General features: G+C 42.8%; 1 protein-coding gene across 2 annotated transcripts in view; it reads right to left on the reverse strand.

The window, feature by feature from the left end:
• PARN (poly(A)-specific ribonuclease) overlaps nt 1-17900 on the reverse strand; it is a 228896-nt gene that overhangs the window by 176731 nt on the left and 34265 nt on the right. For both annotated transcript variants that reach the window (XM_077448968.1, XM_077448969.1), the window contains 5 exons: nt 17640-17700; nt 17394-17559; nt 8832-8897; nt 7979-8017; nt 4932-4974 (listed from right to left, as the gene is read on the reverse strand). In XM_077448968.1, the coding sequence (XP_077305094.1) occupies nt 4932-4974; nt 7979-8017; nt 8832-8897; nt 17394-17559; nt 17640-17700 (375 nt within the window). The remainder of the gene's footprint in view (nt 1-4931; nt 4975-7978; nt 8018-8831; nt 8898-17393; nt 17560-17639; nt 17701-17900) is intronic.

Consider the following 17900-nt stretch of genomic DNA (forward strand, 5'->3'; position numbering starts at 1 on the left):
CAGTCTGTGCCACACACATCCTGCCGAACCATCTGCCATCCAGGGGTCCAATATATCACCACAGCCTCTATGGAGCATTGTGCCGATCAGGAGATGGTCAAATACGGCCCACTGATGGAGGAAGCCCCAGGATTCGTGCCGCCATGCGGACCAAGGTAAGATGGCATCAGCCAGCACGCTGTAGACACAGCCAGCAGTTTTCCTCATCCACAGCATGGAAGCAGCTTTCAGGGAAGGGCGAGTCACAATGTTCCCCCCCCGCTCTGAACCCAGAGGACCCTCTTATCCTCCCCTGCTGTGGACACTAACCCCGATAACCCCACTGTAGGCAATGCTGGTGCAGGCCATGCAGAACCCTCCCTGCCTCAGATTATGGAGGCCATTTAGCATAGCCATGCCTCTCACTACACAAATGGACTATTAAGACAGACTTGTCCTTCCTGAAACATAAAGTTCCTGGAATATTCAGGGCTTAATTCCAAAGTGAAACTATCACTAATGTTTGAATATCTGGCTAGACATAATCCGCATGCGAGCCTTCTCAAGGAAACCCACCTCCATGGATCTAGGGTCATGGCCCTTGAGAGCAAATATGGCATACTCTTAATTCCACATATGCCAGGGGCACATGCATCCTCATAGCTAAATCAGCAACTAGCAGTATTAAACATATCAAACTCGATTCTAATGGGTGCTTCGTAATTGTGCTTGAACTCTCTGGTAAGCCCTACATGGTAACTAGTCTATGCTCCACCACCCTTCACTAAACTATTCTATGAATGGGTGACGAGCTCCATATTGGCAATAGCACAGGGCCCCTTATTGATAGCAGGTGACTAATTTGATATGTTCCAAAGCTCTAAACTGGCCACCACACCCTTGGGTTCTTTTCTGACTCAATTTGATCTAGTGGAGGCCTGGAGGCATGCGGATGGGAGAGAGTACATAGTCTCGTATTGATCTCCGTCTAGTTTCATCGGATTTGCCCACTATGGTGACCGAGATCAAATACCTCCCTAGAGCCTGTGTCTGATCATTCTCCTTTGCTGGTGGACCCTCCTATCAGGTATGGCGCTTGAGCCCTTTATGGCTGGCTGATCCGGATGTTGTGTCCCAGTATGGCCGAAATGAAATCCTACTGGATAACTGGCAGAGCGCCTCCATCCCAGTGGTTTGGGATGCTTTTAAGGCCACCACACAGCGCTTTTGCTGCAGCAATTGGGCAGGCCCGCAAGGCATCTCAGTCCAGACTGGTGAACGCAGAAGGGGTTCTTAGGGAGGCAGAAGCTGCTTATTCTGTGCCTCCCCACCCCTGAGACACTTCCTGGAAGCACAGGGCCAGAGAACTAGACCTGGTACTTTTGGAGCGCACCCAGAAGTAGTTGCTGTATCAGAACCAGCGACACTTCGAGTTTTGTGACAAAAACAGCCGATCGCTGGCTTCTCTCTCTAAACCTATCAGCCATGTAGCAGTATCCCAAGAATTAGGAACTAGTAGTGCCTAGTAGTTCTAGTAGTGGTAGAACAAGACAAGGAGATAATGAACAAATTTGTCACATTTTATTCTTCATTATACGCTATTACAGCTCACTACACAATGGTGGAATTGGATGACTATCTGAAATCTCTCTGCCAAAACTTCAGAACCATCAGGCTTTGCTCTTAGATGATCCTCTGACAGCTGAGAAAATTAGGGGAGGCCATACAATCCTTCGCCAGAAAAAAATCCCAGGATTGGATGGATTCCCTAGCGAGTGGTATATGCACTTCAGAGATCTATTAATACCTCACCTAATCAGGGTATATAACTTTGCTATGAAAAATTAATTCAGATGTCAAGATTCTGGTCAAGTTGCTAGCCCGGCGACTGAACAGTCATTACTACTATAATTGGTGTGGACCAGACTGGGTTCATCCTTGGGCGATCGACCTCCATCAACTTGCGCACTTTTTACCAGTCTGCAAGCTCATCATAAAGATAGAATGGGATCTCGGGCCGTTTTGGCCTTCCATGCACACAAGGCATTTGACTCTGTCAAATGGCCATATCTGCTGGAAAACTTAAAATATGGTTACGGCAACACCTTTATCAGATGGGTTTAGCCACATTATCTGAAGCTCACTACTAGACAGAGTGAACGCATCCATGTCCGATCCCTTTCTGATCAAGAGGGGGCTAGATAGGGACGTCCCCGCTGCTGTTTGCGTTGGTGATAGAATCTCTGGAGGCGCTGATAAGACCCAGTGGGGAGGTTGTGGGACTATTGGGGATCTGGAGGAGAAGGTGTCTTTATACACCAATGACGTTAATATACTTATCAGACCCCCAATCGTCTCTCCCAGCCCTGCTGAAAATTCGGAGGTTTGGACATTTCTCTGGGTTCTAGGTTAACTGGGACATATCTATTTATGATAGACCAGGTGGCAATGATAGTGCTACCTCCCTCTTGCCCACTACAAATAGTCAGCTCCTTCCGATACTTGGTGGTTATGATTCAACAGCCACTCTACTCCTATATGAAAATTAACCTAGACACTATTGGAAGAATGAGAACCACATTAAAGATGGAGCACCAATCTCCCTTGACATTACTAGGTAGGATAATCATTTTTAAAAAACGTATTAAACTTTTTGTATATCCTGAGTAATTTGTATGCATGTATGTATATATGTATATATATCTCACGAAAGTCAAATTTAAGGACAGATTAAATTCTTACCACTTTTATCTGGAAGGAACACCCTACAGTTGCCAGTAATGGAAGGCGGGCTGGCTTTACCCTACCTTTAAACCTATTATATCGCCTCACAAGTGGCCCATGTGCATAGGTGGTTTTACTCTGAAGCCAACAATGCGGCCACTGTCCTGGAGGCAGCTATACTTACCTCCTATGAGTCCCTCCAAAACCAGATTCACCACATGTCCCCTTAGAGGGAGAGGGTGCAACTATCTTTGCGCTGACCCTACAGATTTTTAGGCTTACTAAAATGCTGTCATCCAATGAATGCAATACATACTCAACTACTCCACTATGGGGGAATCCAAATCTACAAGAACACTCCCGCAGGACTGATGGGGGATTCTGGTCTAAATGGGAGGTGAAAATAATTATCCATTTACAGACATGTTCTGCCCTTTTGAGGAATTTTGTCGAGACTAATCTACCATGCATGGCCTACTTCCTTTATTTATAGATACACCACACTGCGGCAACACAGTTCGGCCTTTGGAACAGTTGTCCAACTCTCTCCGCTAGAACGATTGCTGACTGACTCTTCTCACACCAAACTAGTGTCAACATATTATAGATCCACTTACATTGTACAACAACTCATAGGCTCAGCAGTACGGCCAATAGATGGAGAGCTGATATTTCTGAACTGAGCAGGACATCTGGCAGGAAGTTCTTGCCCTCCAGGTTCCCTCTGTCATTTCTTCCCATGACAAGGTAATACAGACCTTACTTTACACTCATTTATACAGTAAACCCGATTGCCCTCAGCATTATGCTCCCAACGTAGAATGACTGAAAGCTAGGGGTGCAACGGATCGTCACCGATCCATGATCCGAACGGGTCATCCCATTCGGATCGGCACATGACGTGATCTCGGCCTTCGGAACTAGGCCAAAGCCGCGGCCTTTCCTGAGCGGTGGCCATCTTAGTGCACCCGTCAGCGCTTGCAATGTGATTGATCTGTCAAATGACGCTGCGGTGACTTGTAAACAAACTGGCGTCATCTGTACAGTGGAGGGGACAGATAAGATGGCAGCAGCGCTGTGGGCTGCATCTGTAGTGCCCACAGCACTGCTCTGACAACTGCAGTCACAGCCATCCCTCCATACTCTGCAATACCCAGCCAATGTTAAAGTGGGGGAGATGACGTGGATATTACAGTGGCGACTATATGGTGGTGCAATTTTCACAGGTTTTTGCACATTCAGTTATATGCTGATTCGAAAAATGACCCGATCCGAGGAACGATCCCATCCGTGAGTTTTTTGATCCGTTGCACCCCTACTGATAGTACATACATTCATCTGATGTGGGAGTGCAATCCAATTAGGAAGTTCTGGTCAGAGGTCACAGCCTTCAACAGCTCCCCAACTCAGATACTCAATATCTGTAATCCCCTGTGGTGTTTACTGGGATATATTAATGATAGCTGTATATCTAAAAAATTACAAATTCATGCGTATAGTATTGTTTTATGCCAAGAAATCAACAACCATCCATTGGAAGTCTCAATCCTCGCCCACCATAGCCTTTTTTTTTTTTTAAGATTTGGGGGTCTTGGCTCAGCACTGAGTGTACCATTCCACCTGCTACTTGAAAGATCGAATAAAGCTCCTGACAACTAATTGGTTTCAATTGAGCAAAATAGAGCCATGACCTTTGGGTTGCTATATATCCACTGAATGTATACCAGTTTATCATTTCACAATGGATTGAGCGATGTTCGCTCCATATACACGTTTGTTTGCTAAAAAAAAAAAAAAAGGTAGTACCATGGCAAATGCAGATCAGAGCCTAGGATGGCAGCTTCCTTAGCTATATAAAAAAAAAAAAAAAAAAAAAAAAGAAAGGACAGCAGGGTTTAGTTCTGCTATAACTAACGCCAGGTTGACTGCCCTTGCTGCACATATACAATATTACGCAGTTTTCCTAAGGACTCAACATTTCACAGTCAGCAGAAATCTGAGCAGCTTACACATCTTCTTGAACACAAGTATCTCTGCAGAAAACAAGGACCAGTCACCAGACCACAGTAGCACAGAGGGGAGGGCTCAATAGGTAGCAGGTGGTGTGAAGGAAGAACAGCCCCAAATAATGAAAGAAGGCACAAGATGAACATTAGAGGACCCATTTATACAGTTAAACTGTATTTTTAAGGGATTGTATCCTCTGCAACGCTGAAAGTGGCATTTACCTTCTCAGATTCTACAGTTTCCAAATGGGTACCTCGTGGATATCTATAAGAACAAGTTAAATGTCAAAAATATGAAAGCAAGCAAACTTTAAATCTCATGCACTAAAAGATTCAAAGCTTCTTTACAAAGAATCACAGAATCAAGTTTAAGTGATTCCATACCTAAAAATTTTTATTTTTTATTTTTAACATTAGAGCAGAGTTCCAATCACCTGTGGAACAATTCAGCAGCAACTGTAGCTGGCACTCATCTGCCCCACAAGCCAGTAGTCTCACCCATTGTCGTCAGTCCCCAGCATCTTCACTATGGGCACCCGGCTGTGACAGCTGTTACAGCTTCATAGCCAGGTGCCCACTGCACATGTGCCAGTCATGCATCACGAGTGGTGGATGCAATCTTCTGGGACCTGTCAGTGTCGAAGACTGCACGGGGGAGGGAAAATAAATTGTTTTTGACCACCACGGTGGTCGGAACGGAAGTGTTAAGCAGTACCTGCTCCCCCCTCCACTGCTTCTGAAAAGTTTTAATTGTTCAAGAGGAGCGGGGGGGGTTAACAGGTCCTTAAAGCAGAACCCCTCTTTTAGGTGGAGTACCGCTTTAATGAATTGCCTGGTAAACATGCCGCCCCCCCCCCCCCCCACCTGTTCCTGGTGTGACGAAATGGCATCTTGCCTTGTGTTTCACACAGGCTCTCTTCACTTCCTGGAACATTGGACTTGATTTCCTCACTGACAACATACTGTTTACTGTCACAAGCAGCTCTACTGGTGGACTGCTTCCCTCCGATGTGGCATGGCTGCAGATAAGCTCTTTATATTATATTTGTTAATTTGCATTTGACTTTTTAAATCGTAATGAACTTATTGATGCTGCACTTACCCGTCATCTCCTTGTGTTCCTCTTTTGTAATTTCAGAGATTTGCTCCGGTCTCAGGTGGGGCTGCCTACTGAAGTAAACCACCCTTCCTACGGGATTTATATGAACTTAACATTTTATGAATGACCTATGCTACACAACCATAACTTTACATTTTATTTATTCTATTAGAGGCTTACTCATGTGGATAGCGCATTAGCATTTGTTTGCGCCACAATTTCAATTGTCTGTACACGATTATGAAGGCAGCCTTAAAAAGAAGTCCAGCCCGAGCTCATATGGTTGGGCTTCTCTTATGGGTCATAGGAGTGCAATGCCTGTTGAACTCCTGTGACCAGTTTTCAGCAGAGAGCAGTCTGAAGTCCACTCTCTGCTGATGTCACTGAAAACAGTCCAAGCAGCACATCACGACAAGTCTGGATCTGCCAGGTGCCTGTACTGATGCCAGTCTCAGAATCTCAGCGAGCCGCTGAGAGCCTGAGATGGCCGCTCCATGCTCCAGTGAGCGCTGGGGGACAGAGCAGAGAACCAAGCCATCGGCGGGGTTTGATAACTCCGTTCAGGGTAGAGGCGCAGGGGGACAGAGGGAGCATCCGATCGATTGGTATGATTGGTGAAAAGAAAACCTTTTTTAAAGTGGTATTAAAACACAAAAAAATGAAGGCGAAGATTTTCACCTTGTGGTCTGGCCAGTAACTAAGGATAAGCTCAGGCGTGTTCACAAGCCGCACGTGCCAAGCCCGCTAGGAAGTCGGCACTGCACATCGATAATAACAGGCAGTGAGACATTGTCCCGGTGTGCTGCTGCAGAGATCAGGAAAGGTTTCACTGCATGTGATTAGCCATGTTCAGTGCCGACTTCCTGGCAAGCTCGGCATGTGCGGCTTGCAAACACGCCTGAGGTCATCCTTACCAGTAACCCATCTCTTGTATTAGGGCACCTACACTCTGGATGAAGGAGCAACAGTGACACGTTTGGACAGCAATATTGTTAATCTGCGGGGAGGGGAGTGTTCGATGCACTATCAAATGGAAGTCCAACTCAAGCTAACAGTTTTCTTTTTCGGGACAAAGGTTTTACATACATTAATAAAAGCGGATCATTGTATGCACTCAGGTCAGTGATAAATGGTTTGTCCCAGTCCTATAACTGCTACATTAGTAGGACAGCTTGTGCTGTTGAGAAAAAAAAAAAAAAAAAAAAAAAAAACACAGCAGACTCACAGACTAGATCAACAGGTGCAAAAAATAAAAAAAAATTTAAAAAAAACGAATACAGCCATCAAAACTAAGAATTGGTAAGCTGCAATTTAATAAAAGGTTTTGGGTTTAAATCCAACTTAAACCAAAAATACTGGTTTCTTTTATACAGCAATGTGTCACAGAACCATTACAATTATTTCAGATTATCAATATTGTTTGTCTTTATAAAGCCTGTTAAAACTTTTTCCATTAAAAAATAAATAAAAACCCTGGGCTGACTAATCTCATCCTAAACTTACAAGGACAGGAAAAATACAGGAGGTGGGATAGGGCTTTTTTCTGTGTGTTTCATATTATCAGGTGGTAGGAGCAGCCACTTGGGTGGCTGTTATGGAAAAAGAATGGGAATATAATTAGTAAATTAAGTACACAAGCTTTACTGTATGGTACACTATAGAGACGTGAGGCGTGCGTCTCAGCCTTTATGCTATTTTAGCCTTCTTTTGATATAGGCATCCAATTGTCGTAATAAACGGCTATATTTTTAAGGATTTCACACTATGGGAGGCATTCCATTTCATTCTCTTATGTGGTTTAAAGTTAATAATGGTACTTCAAGAGCCTGGATCTTGGAACATATATAGATAAGGAAAGGAATACACCAAGGAAGGATCACAACTCCATTAATCTGCCCCTAAGGCTTTATAGTCAGTTATGAGGCAAGTTCTGAGAGCATTAGTGGAGCGATTAGTGGAAGCACAGCGACCATTTGAAGTTCAACTAAGAACTATACACCTATTCGTATTGATCACTGGGGGACCGTTAATTTATTGAATATTTTGGCTTCATTATTCACCATTATTGCCATTTTTAGTACGTGGTAGCGCAGGGGATCACAAACACATTTAATTTGTATGCTGCTACATTACTAGGTCCTTACACAGACAACACAAAACTATAGCTTACTTCCAATTCAGTGTCTGGTAGATAAGCTTCCTTTGATAGCTAAATTGAAAAGAAAGAAAACAAATCTTAGTGCTCATCAAAACATGCAATCACTTTACACAAAAATCCTGTAAGTATAGCGCTTTTGGCTTTACAGGGCTAGATCGATTAGGCTTAGCCCATGTGCTCACCGGGGCAACTGGTGTGAAAAACCCACACACCCCAAATTAAAATCTTTGACAGCTGTTACTAAAACATGTACAGTATTCCCATTGAGAGACCAGCCTTTTACTCCATATAGTTCCCATATTAGGACATCACATTTGTAGTTTATTCCAGTTAGTTTACAAGTAATACTGAAGGGAAGAAGAAAGAAAAAAAAAAAAAAAAAAAAAAAAAGGAGGTTGCATTGTATTGCTACTAGGTAGGACTAATGCTCATGTGTACTGTGTCTCCATCTCAGAAAGCAGTGGAAAATGTGTATGGTGTACAAAACAGCCAACTGTATAACGTTGGTCATACATGCAATAAAAACAGGGTAATACAATGATAATTCTGTTACACAAACCCAAATAAACGTAATCATTCCCTCTCGAATAAACCAAATTTTGTTTAAAGAAATAATTTTTTAAGCAAAAGATAAAGTGAAATAACCATATTTATGAATTATGGTTTATTTGATGCATGCCCACCATAAAAACTGCATATTGCTCCCCTCTAGCTCTGAGGGACAATCATGTCAAGTTACAGCAAAACTGGGTAAATAAGACTTCCTAAAAGTAACTTGCATATTTGACTAACTGGAGGAATCACTCCTATGCTCTGGGCAACAGTAAAACTTTGTATGCAGATAGTTACATAAAGGATAACAAACCTTGTACATGGTTCCAATTCTAGAGTTTTACGTTCTTCATCTTTTAAAAAAGCTTCCACACGTTCACTACCAAAAAATAAATAAATGAAAAATGAATATAAACATATCTATTGTATTCTACCATGACAGTCATACCTTCACAGTAAGCCTTTAAAGAATACAGAAAGCGGATTTACATCTTTGAAAGAAAAAAAAAACCTCACTAAACCCACAACAGTAAAATCAATTTGTATATGCAGTAAATCATGCTCGTTATACCCACTGTGGAACTTGAGGGGTTAATCCTGTGCATTATGTAAAAAGGCCATTAGATCCTTCCTTCTTGGATTCTCCCCCCTTTTACTGTCACCAATCCATCTGCTGATAGAACAGAGCCCTAGCAGGCACTCTGCACATGCTCAGTTTGATATGTATTGTTGGAGAGGATTTTATCCTTGGGAGGGTGCATGTGATCAGCACAGGGACAATCAGCACTGTCCAGAGGGCCAGGGGTACTGCAGCCTTACTGGACAGTCATGAATGCAAACTCCTACAAGCTTTAAGACAGAAGTCACAACTGCTATATACTGCTAATGAGAAACAGGATTTTGATAACAGCTTACCTGTAAAATCCTTTGCTTTGGTGTACATAAGGGGACACAGCGCCACAATACTTACTATGTGGGTTATAGGGCCACTGATAGGTGATGGACACTAGCACTCTCTAAGGCAAGAAGTGTACTCCCTATATAATCCCTCCCACTACTGGGAGTCAGTTTTGTAGCCAAGAAATACAAGTGTATACCAAGAAGGGAGGGACCTCTGTGTCCCCTGATGTACATCAAAGGATTTTACAGGTAAACCCTTATAAAAATTCAGTTCTCTTTTCTGACATCAGGGGACAGAGCCATAGTACTTACTATGTGGGATGTCCCATAGCAACGGCAACTGAAGGGAGGGAGACAACAAAAAGGAAAAAGGGAGGCCAGAGGACTCATACTGCAGCCTGCAGTATACTGCTCCCAAAGGCAATATCCTCACGACCTTAAATACAGACTTGATAAAATCCTATAAACGTATGAACCAACGACCAAGTCGCGGCCTTACAGATCTGAGCCATTGAGGCTTGATGACGCACTGCCCAAGAGGCACTAATCACCCTAGATGAGTGTGCTCTAAAATGAAAAGAAAGAATTTTCTTCTTTAAGCTGAAGCTTGATCACTTGACAAAGCCATTTGGAAAATAGTGGATTTTGACGTTAACTGTCCACATTTTGGACCCTCTCGCAGTACAAACAAAACATGTGTTTTGTGAACCTGAGCGGTCGCCTTTAGACTGATCGCTCTTACTACATCAAGGGAATTTAGTGTCTTCTCTTACCTTGGTTTAAATGAAAACCTGTTAACTTTTTGCAGGAATCTAGGATGAGTACATAAAATCACCTCATCCTTATGCATGATCAAATATGGCTCTTTACAAGACAGAGCCGCTAGTTCTGATACTCTAGCAGAAGAAATGGCAACCAGAAAGATTATTTCTGTCAAAATAACCAAGGTAATTTCTCATAAAGGCTCAAATGGCTGATTCAGCAAAGCTGATAAACCAAATTTAAATGAAGGATTAGAGGTGCTTTGATAGGGGGATTAATTCGTGTTACCCCCTGAATAAGCTACGCACCTAGGATTGGGAAGCAAGAGGCCATAAAAAAAATAAAAAATAAAAACCACACCACAAACACCTGATAAAGGCCGGGATCCGGCCCTTGATAGAAGTCAAGGACATCTTCTTTTCAAATCCCATTTGCAGGAAATCAGGGATCCTGCCTATGACATACTTCCTGGGGTGCCAACCTCTGAATTCACACCAATATACATATGCCTTCTTGACTATAGTAAATGATTCTGGAAGCCGGCTTCCTGTCATTAATCAAAGTAGACACTAAAAAAGGAGATCACCCACGATCCTTTATAAAGTGGTATTCAACAGTCAAACCTGTTAAGTTTTTCTGGAATACCGGACTTTGTGCGAGAAGGTCTGGCTATAATGGCAGTGTCCGAAGGACTCTTACCGTTATCTTCATGATCTCGGTAAATCAAGATCTTCTGGTACCTGCTGGGGCCACCAGAATCACCTCCTTTTGTTCCTGCTTGATCCTGCGGAGAAGGAGCAGAAGTAGCAGAACTGGAGGAAAATGCATAGATCAGTAAAAACTGATCCCATGGGAAGACTAATGTGTGTTCCGCCTGCTAGCAGATCCCTTGTTCTCTACACAAAGTTGTCAACTTTGTTGTTGAATCTGGACACGATTAGGTCCCTGCCTGGAATAACCCATCTGACATATCGCTAGGAAGATGTCGGGGTGAAGAGACCATTCTCCCAGAAATAATTGTTGGCGACTCAAGTATTCTGCCTGCCAATTCTCCATTCCTGTAATAAAAATTGCAGCTAGGCAAGGAATGTTGTGTTCTGCCCAAGATAAAACATTATTCACCTCTTTTTTGGGTTGCACGACTTCTCGTGCCCCCCTGGTGATTGATGCAAGCCACAGCCGTGGCCTTTTCGAACTGAAGCGATTCTTGTCTGGGGTAAGAAAACCTTCTTCTGTACGGTATCTATAAACAGCCCCAAGTACTGTAACCTCCTTGATGGTTTTGAGGATTTTTCTAGGTTCAGAGATTCCAGGTAGTTTACAGCTGTGATCAGTCTCAGGTCTAAACCAGAATCTGAATGATCTATTAAAAGTAGATCCTCTAAATAAGCTAGGGCTAAAGGAGGTGCCAGAACCTTTCAGAACACCCATGGTGCTGTGGCTAAACCGAACAGTGGGGCCACAATGGAAAATGATGATTTTCTATTTTAAAGCTGCAGAAATTTCTGGTGAGCAGGAAATATTGGCACATGGAGATATTCATCTTTGATAATCGACTTAAGCCAAAAACTCCCCTCCTTGCAGGATTGACACAACCGATTGGATTGACTCCATGCAAAAGGATCGGATGTATAAGTGCCGATTCAGACCTCAGATATAGAATGGGTCTTACCTCTGGTTTTGGAACCGTGAAAAGGTTTGAATCAAAACCTGTGCCCTGTTCCACTAAGGGAACCTCTGATATCACCAACTGGGATAATAAATGATCCAGCGCCAGAGAGACCGAAATTCTCTGAACTCTAGTTGTAACCTAGAGAAAACTGCAAAGCCCCCCCATCTGTCTTGACATTGTTCCTCTGAGAATTGTAGGAGCCTACCCCCCACCCAAGCAAGCAGGGGCGCCCCTTCATGAGGAGGTTTTAGCATCCTGCTTTGTGGGCTTTTTGCCCCAAGATATCTTCTGAACCTGGTGCTGCCCTTGAACACGACGATTGAGGCCGTCAAAACTGCCTAGAGGCTGATGGCCCTGGCACAGGAGAGGCAGTACGCTTAGAGAAATATTTGAACTTTTACTGGTAAAAGAGCTTTTACCATTAGAGATCCTTTGGATGTATTTTACCTAGATTGTTTCCAAATAGCCGTTCACCATGAAAAGGGGAACTGGCTAGGAGCTTTTTACAAGGTGCTTCAGCTAACCAATTTTTTCAGCCATAGACCTGTGCAAGAACGCACTAGTCCAAGCATAAGCTGTGAGGCTTAAACTATAGAATCTTTCATAACATCTACAGTGAAACATGAAGTCTGATACACCAGCTCATTGCTGGGCCTGCTGATCAAGCAGAACTTTAAGTATCTCCACTAACTGTTCCTTAATGGACTGGGATAAGCCCATTGCAGCAAGAACCGGCTGCACTACTGAACTTGCTAAAAACAAAGCTTTTAGAAATTAGTTCCAATTTTTTATCTGTTAGACCCTTTAGCCTCATGTCCGGTGGATAATGCTCTTGCTCAAGGCGATTGCAGCATCAATTGCTGGAACCCCCCCCCCCCCCCACCCTTTTTTTTAAAAAAATTTTTAATGTATATATAAATCCTGCTCCATAGGATAAAGTGTGGAAAATATCTTAGGAGGATAATATTGGTTATCCGGATGTTCCCATACAGAATACAGAAGTCTTTTAGCCATGCATGAAAAGGAAAACTAACCTATTTAGTAAGGGAGTCCACAAGCAACCCATCTTGTGATGTTACTCCTATATTAGAATACTCGGAAGAGGATAAATAATTATCTTCCAAATCTTTGGGAAGAGCTACCCAATCCCCAGCCTCCTGCACCTCAATAAGAGGGTCCTGAGCACTAGATGGGAAGCTGCTATGTTTGGCCCCACTATGGAGAGATGATATAGCATCAATCTTCCTTCCAAATTACAAATAGTAGAAAAGAAAACCTTGTGTGATATATACAGGCACTGAATTGTCTAGCGCAGCTGCAACAGTTCCTGCCGACGGCTCAATCCGACCAGCCGCATCCCTCTCAGAGGTGGGCGACATTCTTTTGGAAATTAGTTTATTGTGAAACCATTGACTCTTGATTGAATCTTTTTTTTTTTTGCATAACCAAGTTTATTAAAACAAGAAAAAGTGCATACAAATTATTACATACAGCCAAGGTGTCATTGGTATCAGGAGGGTGTACAGTAAGTAGAGTACAGCCGGTTCAAAACCGGTGTCATGAATAACAAACATTTGTAAGAGGGAACAAAAACCAGGGAGAGAGTGGTAGCTGGTCCCGACCATGTGGGTCAGCCAGACCCAAACCAGAACACACAGTTAGGGGCAAACCATCTAACTGGCAACAGATTCAAAGTGCCTTACGTACAAGTATCGGAGTCTTGTAACCAACGATCCCATATTTTGTCATATTTGGCCGGGCATCCCCTGTTAATATACACAACCTTTTTATATGGTAAATTATTATTGACCTCCGCCTTCCACTCCGCCAGCCCGGGGGGTGCAGGCCGCATCCACCTCCGGGCAATGACCTTCCGCACCAAAAACAAGGTCTCATGCAGGAACGTCTTAGCGTATTTGTCTATAGTATCTGGAAGTACCCCGAGTAGGCATTGTTTCGGGTCCAATGTGACCGGAGAGCCCATGTGATCATGCAGAAATGTTATAACTTGCGCCCACAGGCCTTGTATTTTAGGGCATGACCAGATTAAGTGAAAGAACGTACCCACCTCACTCCCACACATCTGACAAAGGGTAGATTGAGTGCTTCTGTATCTGGCAACCCGAAGGGGGGTGAGATACGCCCGGTGGATAATATAAATTTGGGTCAGTCTGTCAGCAAGTTTGGGGGAGACAGCCTTGCAGGATTCCAAAGCCTCCTCCCATTCCCCATCCTCCAAAGGGCCCACCTCTCTCTCCCACCGGGGCCTGAGAGTATGTGCCAGTTTGGTGGAAGCAGGGGTAGTGAGCATGTCATAGAAGGACGAAGTTAATTTGCGGGGGTCAGTACTCTTGATTATGGCCATTAGTGCATTGGTGGCTGACTGCGGGATGGATTCTGAAAACTGAGCCCGGGCCGCATGTCTCACCTGTAAAAATCGGAAGAGCATGTAGCTGGGGAGTGAGAATTCTTCTCTGAGCGTGGCAAAGGTTTTAAGGGTTCCGTCAACAAACAATTGATGCATATAGAGAATACCATGAGTAGACCAAAGGTCTGCATCGGGAAGTTGTAAGAATTCTGACAGAGTTTTATTATGCCATAATGGAGTGTAATCATTATAGAGTGGTATCCCCAGCTTGACAGAAGCCAAGTCCCATATGCGTCTGTAATGGTATAACAAAGTCTGTCTGTTCTTGATTGAATCTTTAGAGAAGTTCCTGGTCCCATTACCACTCATAGCCTGAACCATAAAGCAGAGGTACTACCAGCAAAAGAACGTACACTTCTAGGTTATAGTCCAGCGCTAATAACTATTAAACCTAGCCTGGTAAAGTATAATAATGTGTCAAAGGGAAATGCCTGTGTCACCGACCTGAAACAAGCCATCCTCCTGCTCTGTCCCTCCACAGCCAGCAGCAGCTGCACAGATACAGTACTTTAACTTGCAGCGTCTGACGCCATTAACCACGCCCGGCGCAAATTAGGGCTCCCCTTTGCTTTCACAGGAAAGTGTTTTTCCCACGTGAGCAGCATCCTGTGAAACAACAGACATAGCGGGGGGGGGGGGTAAACCCTCCGCTGAGCGGCCAGCGCGGTCTGTTTTTTTTTTTTTTTTTTTAAAGTAAACCGCTTTGGCATATCAATCCTGCGAAAGGGAGGGGGGGGGGGGGGGGGGAGAACACAACCAGACCCCCCTTTCTTACCAGAGGATCTGCTTGTGGCTGGAGGAGAGAGGAGAAATGAAGGCTTCCGCTCTGTTTCCAGCATCAGGTCGGTGAGTGCTCAATACAGCCCCCAGTGGTGACACATAGGCATGACAGCATTATACATAGGATAAATTCCTAAGAAAATACCCCTGACCATTCCTTGCAGCAGGGTTATGAGATAAAATCCGATCTTCACCATTCACAGTGGGCTTCGAAGCCTTCAGGAACAGGGGAACCTGATGTTACACACATTCCTGGACCTGCGATAGCACCCTGCCAGTAAAAAACCTTATGGCCTTACTACCAAAATATACTGGATCCCGGAATTCAGCACTCTAAAAGAGAAGCGTTGGAAAGCAAAACCTTGTTTCTTCAGACACGAGGCCTGGGTACCATCCATTTAGCCCATGAAAGGACATCAGAACGGATCCGGCCAGCATGGCTAGCCCCAGCAAGAAAGCTTCCAGTGGAGTTCAGCACATCTTTACTCGTGACCAACACCTTAAACACTGGCGAAAAAAAAAAAAAAAAAAAAAGAAGGACCCCCCTCCCCCCCCAGTAGTGGTAAAGGGAGTACACTTCTTGCCTTAGGGCGTGCCAGTGTCCATCACCCATTAGTGGCCCTATAACCCACATAGTAAGTACTATGGCTGCGTCCCCTGATGTGAGAAAAAGAAAAAAAAAAAACACAATATTTTCATATCGGTACAGTGTTGTAAGACTGAGTAATTGTCATTCAAAATTTGAGAGCACCGAAAGATGAAAATTGTTCTGGTTAGGAAGGTGGTTTAAGTGACCACATGGTTAAAAGAACAGTGTATTACCCCCTATGTTTGTTGTGTTAATTCCCGTTCACAAAGCAGGTCTACAAATTAGTTTGTGTAAGCAGATCTCCATATTAAAAAAAATGTATTTAAAAACCAGACAGGGTTCATTAGGGCAAACAGCTGCCCACCCTCTTAGAGAAATCCACAGGATATTTCCTTGCTGGGAGTCAAGAATAGAGAATAAAAAAAAAAAAAAAAAAGAGTCAAGCTGTAATTTTTGACTTATGCTGTGTAAATGGGAACATGTAGCAATATAAAAATAGATGTTATCACCAATTTGACTGCAAAAGAGGAAATGCAACTTAATCCAACATGACTAGTTTCCCCATATAGTCTGTACATTAACCACGACTAATTTTTCAAACTTGTTTGTTTAGAAATTAATACATATTCACATAAGAATAAAATGGCAGTCATTTTAATACTTGCACACAGTATTTGCGCAGCGGTCTTACAAGCGCACTCTTTTTGGAAAAAAAAAAAATTTAAATTTGAAAAAAAGTTAGCCTATTTTTTATATTGTGAAAGGTTACATCGAGTAAACTGATAACCAACGTGTCACGCTTCAAAATTGCACTCGCTCATGGAATGGCGACAAACTACCCTTAAAAATCTCCATATGCAACATTTTAAAACATTTCTACAGGTTGCATGTTTTGAGATCTAGGGCTGGCATTGTTCTTTCTTTAACGATCACGGTGATACCTCACATGTGTATGAACAGTTTTCATATGCGTTTGCTTCTGCGCCTGAGATCGGCGGGACAGAGCGCGTTTAAAATTTATTTTTATTTTTCTTCATTTCACCTTTTTAATTTTTACACCGTTTTAACAAAAAAATAAGTTGTGTCACTTTTATTCCTATTACAGGGAATGTAAACATCCCTTGTAATAGAGAAAAAAAAATAAAAAATCATAATTGCCAAAATATATGAAGACTTTTATTCGATAAGTTTTATAGCAGAAATACACCTTTTTTGTTAAAATGGTGTCGTTTTTTGGTGATGGCATACAAAAGAAATTAAATAATAAAAGCAGTGGTCAAATTCCACCAAGAGATTCTTATTTGTGAGGGGGGGGGTGGGGGAAAGGGGGGGGGGCATACATTTTATTTGGGTACAGCGTTGCATGACCGCGCAATGATCAGTTAAAGTAAAACAGTGTCGTACTGCAAAGAAAAAAATTGCCTGGCATAAAGGGGTAAATTTTCCAGCTGTAAAGCAGTTAATGACAGAATTATATGTACTACTTTTTAATAGGATGCCTTCTCAAATATGAGATTCTGTCATGCAACAATATTGTGCATCTTGTTACATGGTTTTATACCTGCCCAATAAAAACCTCTCCTAAAAAGGAATTTAAAAAAGTAAACTTTGGGTGAGCAAAGTGTTTGATAAGCAGCAATGTTACTTGCAAGCAAAGTTCTTTAATATAAAGATCTTAGACCGTTAAAGTGAAAAGGTACCATCTTGTGACACTTGTACTAAATGAATTAAAATATGTACCTACATTGTTTTATCAACAAAACCTTTCTGCTCATCAGGAATGGAGACTGGAGTCTTAGGTGCATTGGGAGAGATGTAGGTTACTGCGCTTGCACCATTTGCTTGTGAGCGTCTCTCCTCATACTGTTCCCTGAGTTGCCGCTCCTCCTCCTGATTCAAATATGGAATTCCTACAAAGATGAACAGTGATCATCTGCCAGTGCACAGAACAACTTTAAAACTAAATGGCAAACACAAATTGGTAACTTACCTTTACGAAACACTTTATTAAAATCAAAACCCTGGTTGGCCAAAAAGTCTATACTTGAGCTCTGAGATGAAAAAGAAAACATGTACATTTTAAAAAAGGACACTTATTTCATATTTACACATAAAGATAGTTACACTAGCAAACATGCAAAGGAACTAAAAATAAAAGCTTTTAAGCTATGTGCCTGCAGAAACCACTTTTCAATGGGAAAGGGACAGGTTCCCTTGCCACTCCTCCACTGAAAAGCTGCGAAATACCAGG

Source organism: Lithobates pipiens, unplaced genomic scaffold (genome assembly GCF_037356315.1).
Source record: "Lithobates pipiens isolate NorthernLeopardFrog02 unplaced genomic scaffold, aLitPip1_a1.2 Scaffold_22, whole genome shotgun sequence".
Lineage (NCBI taxonomy): Eukaryota > Metazoa > Chordata > Amphibia > Anura > Ranidae > Lithobates > Lithobates pipiens.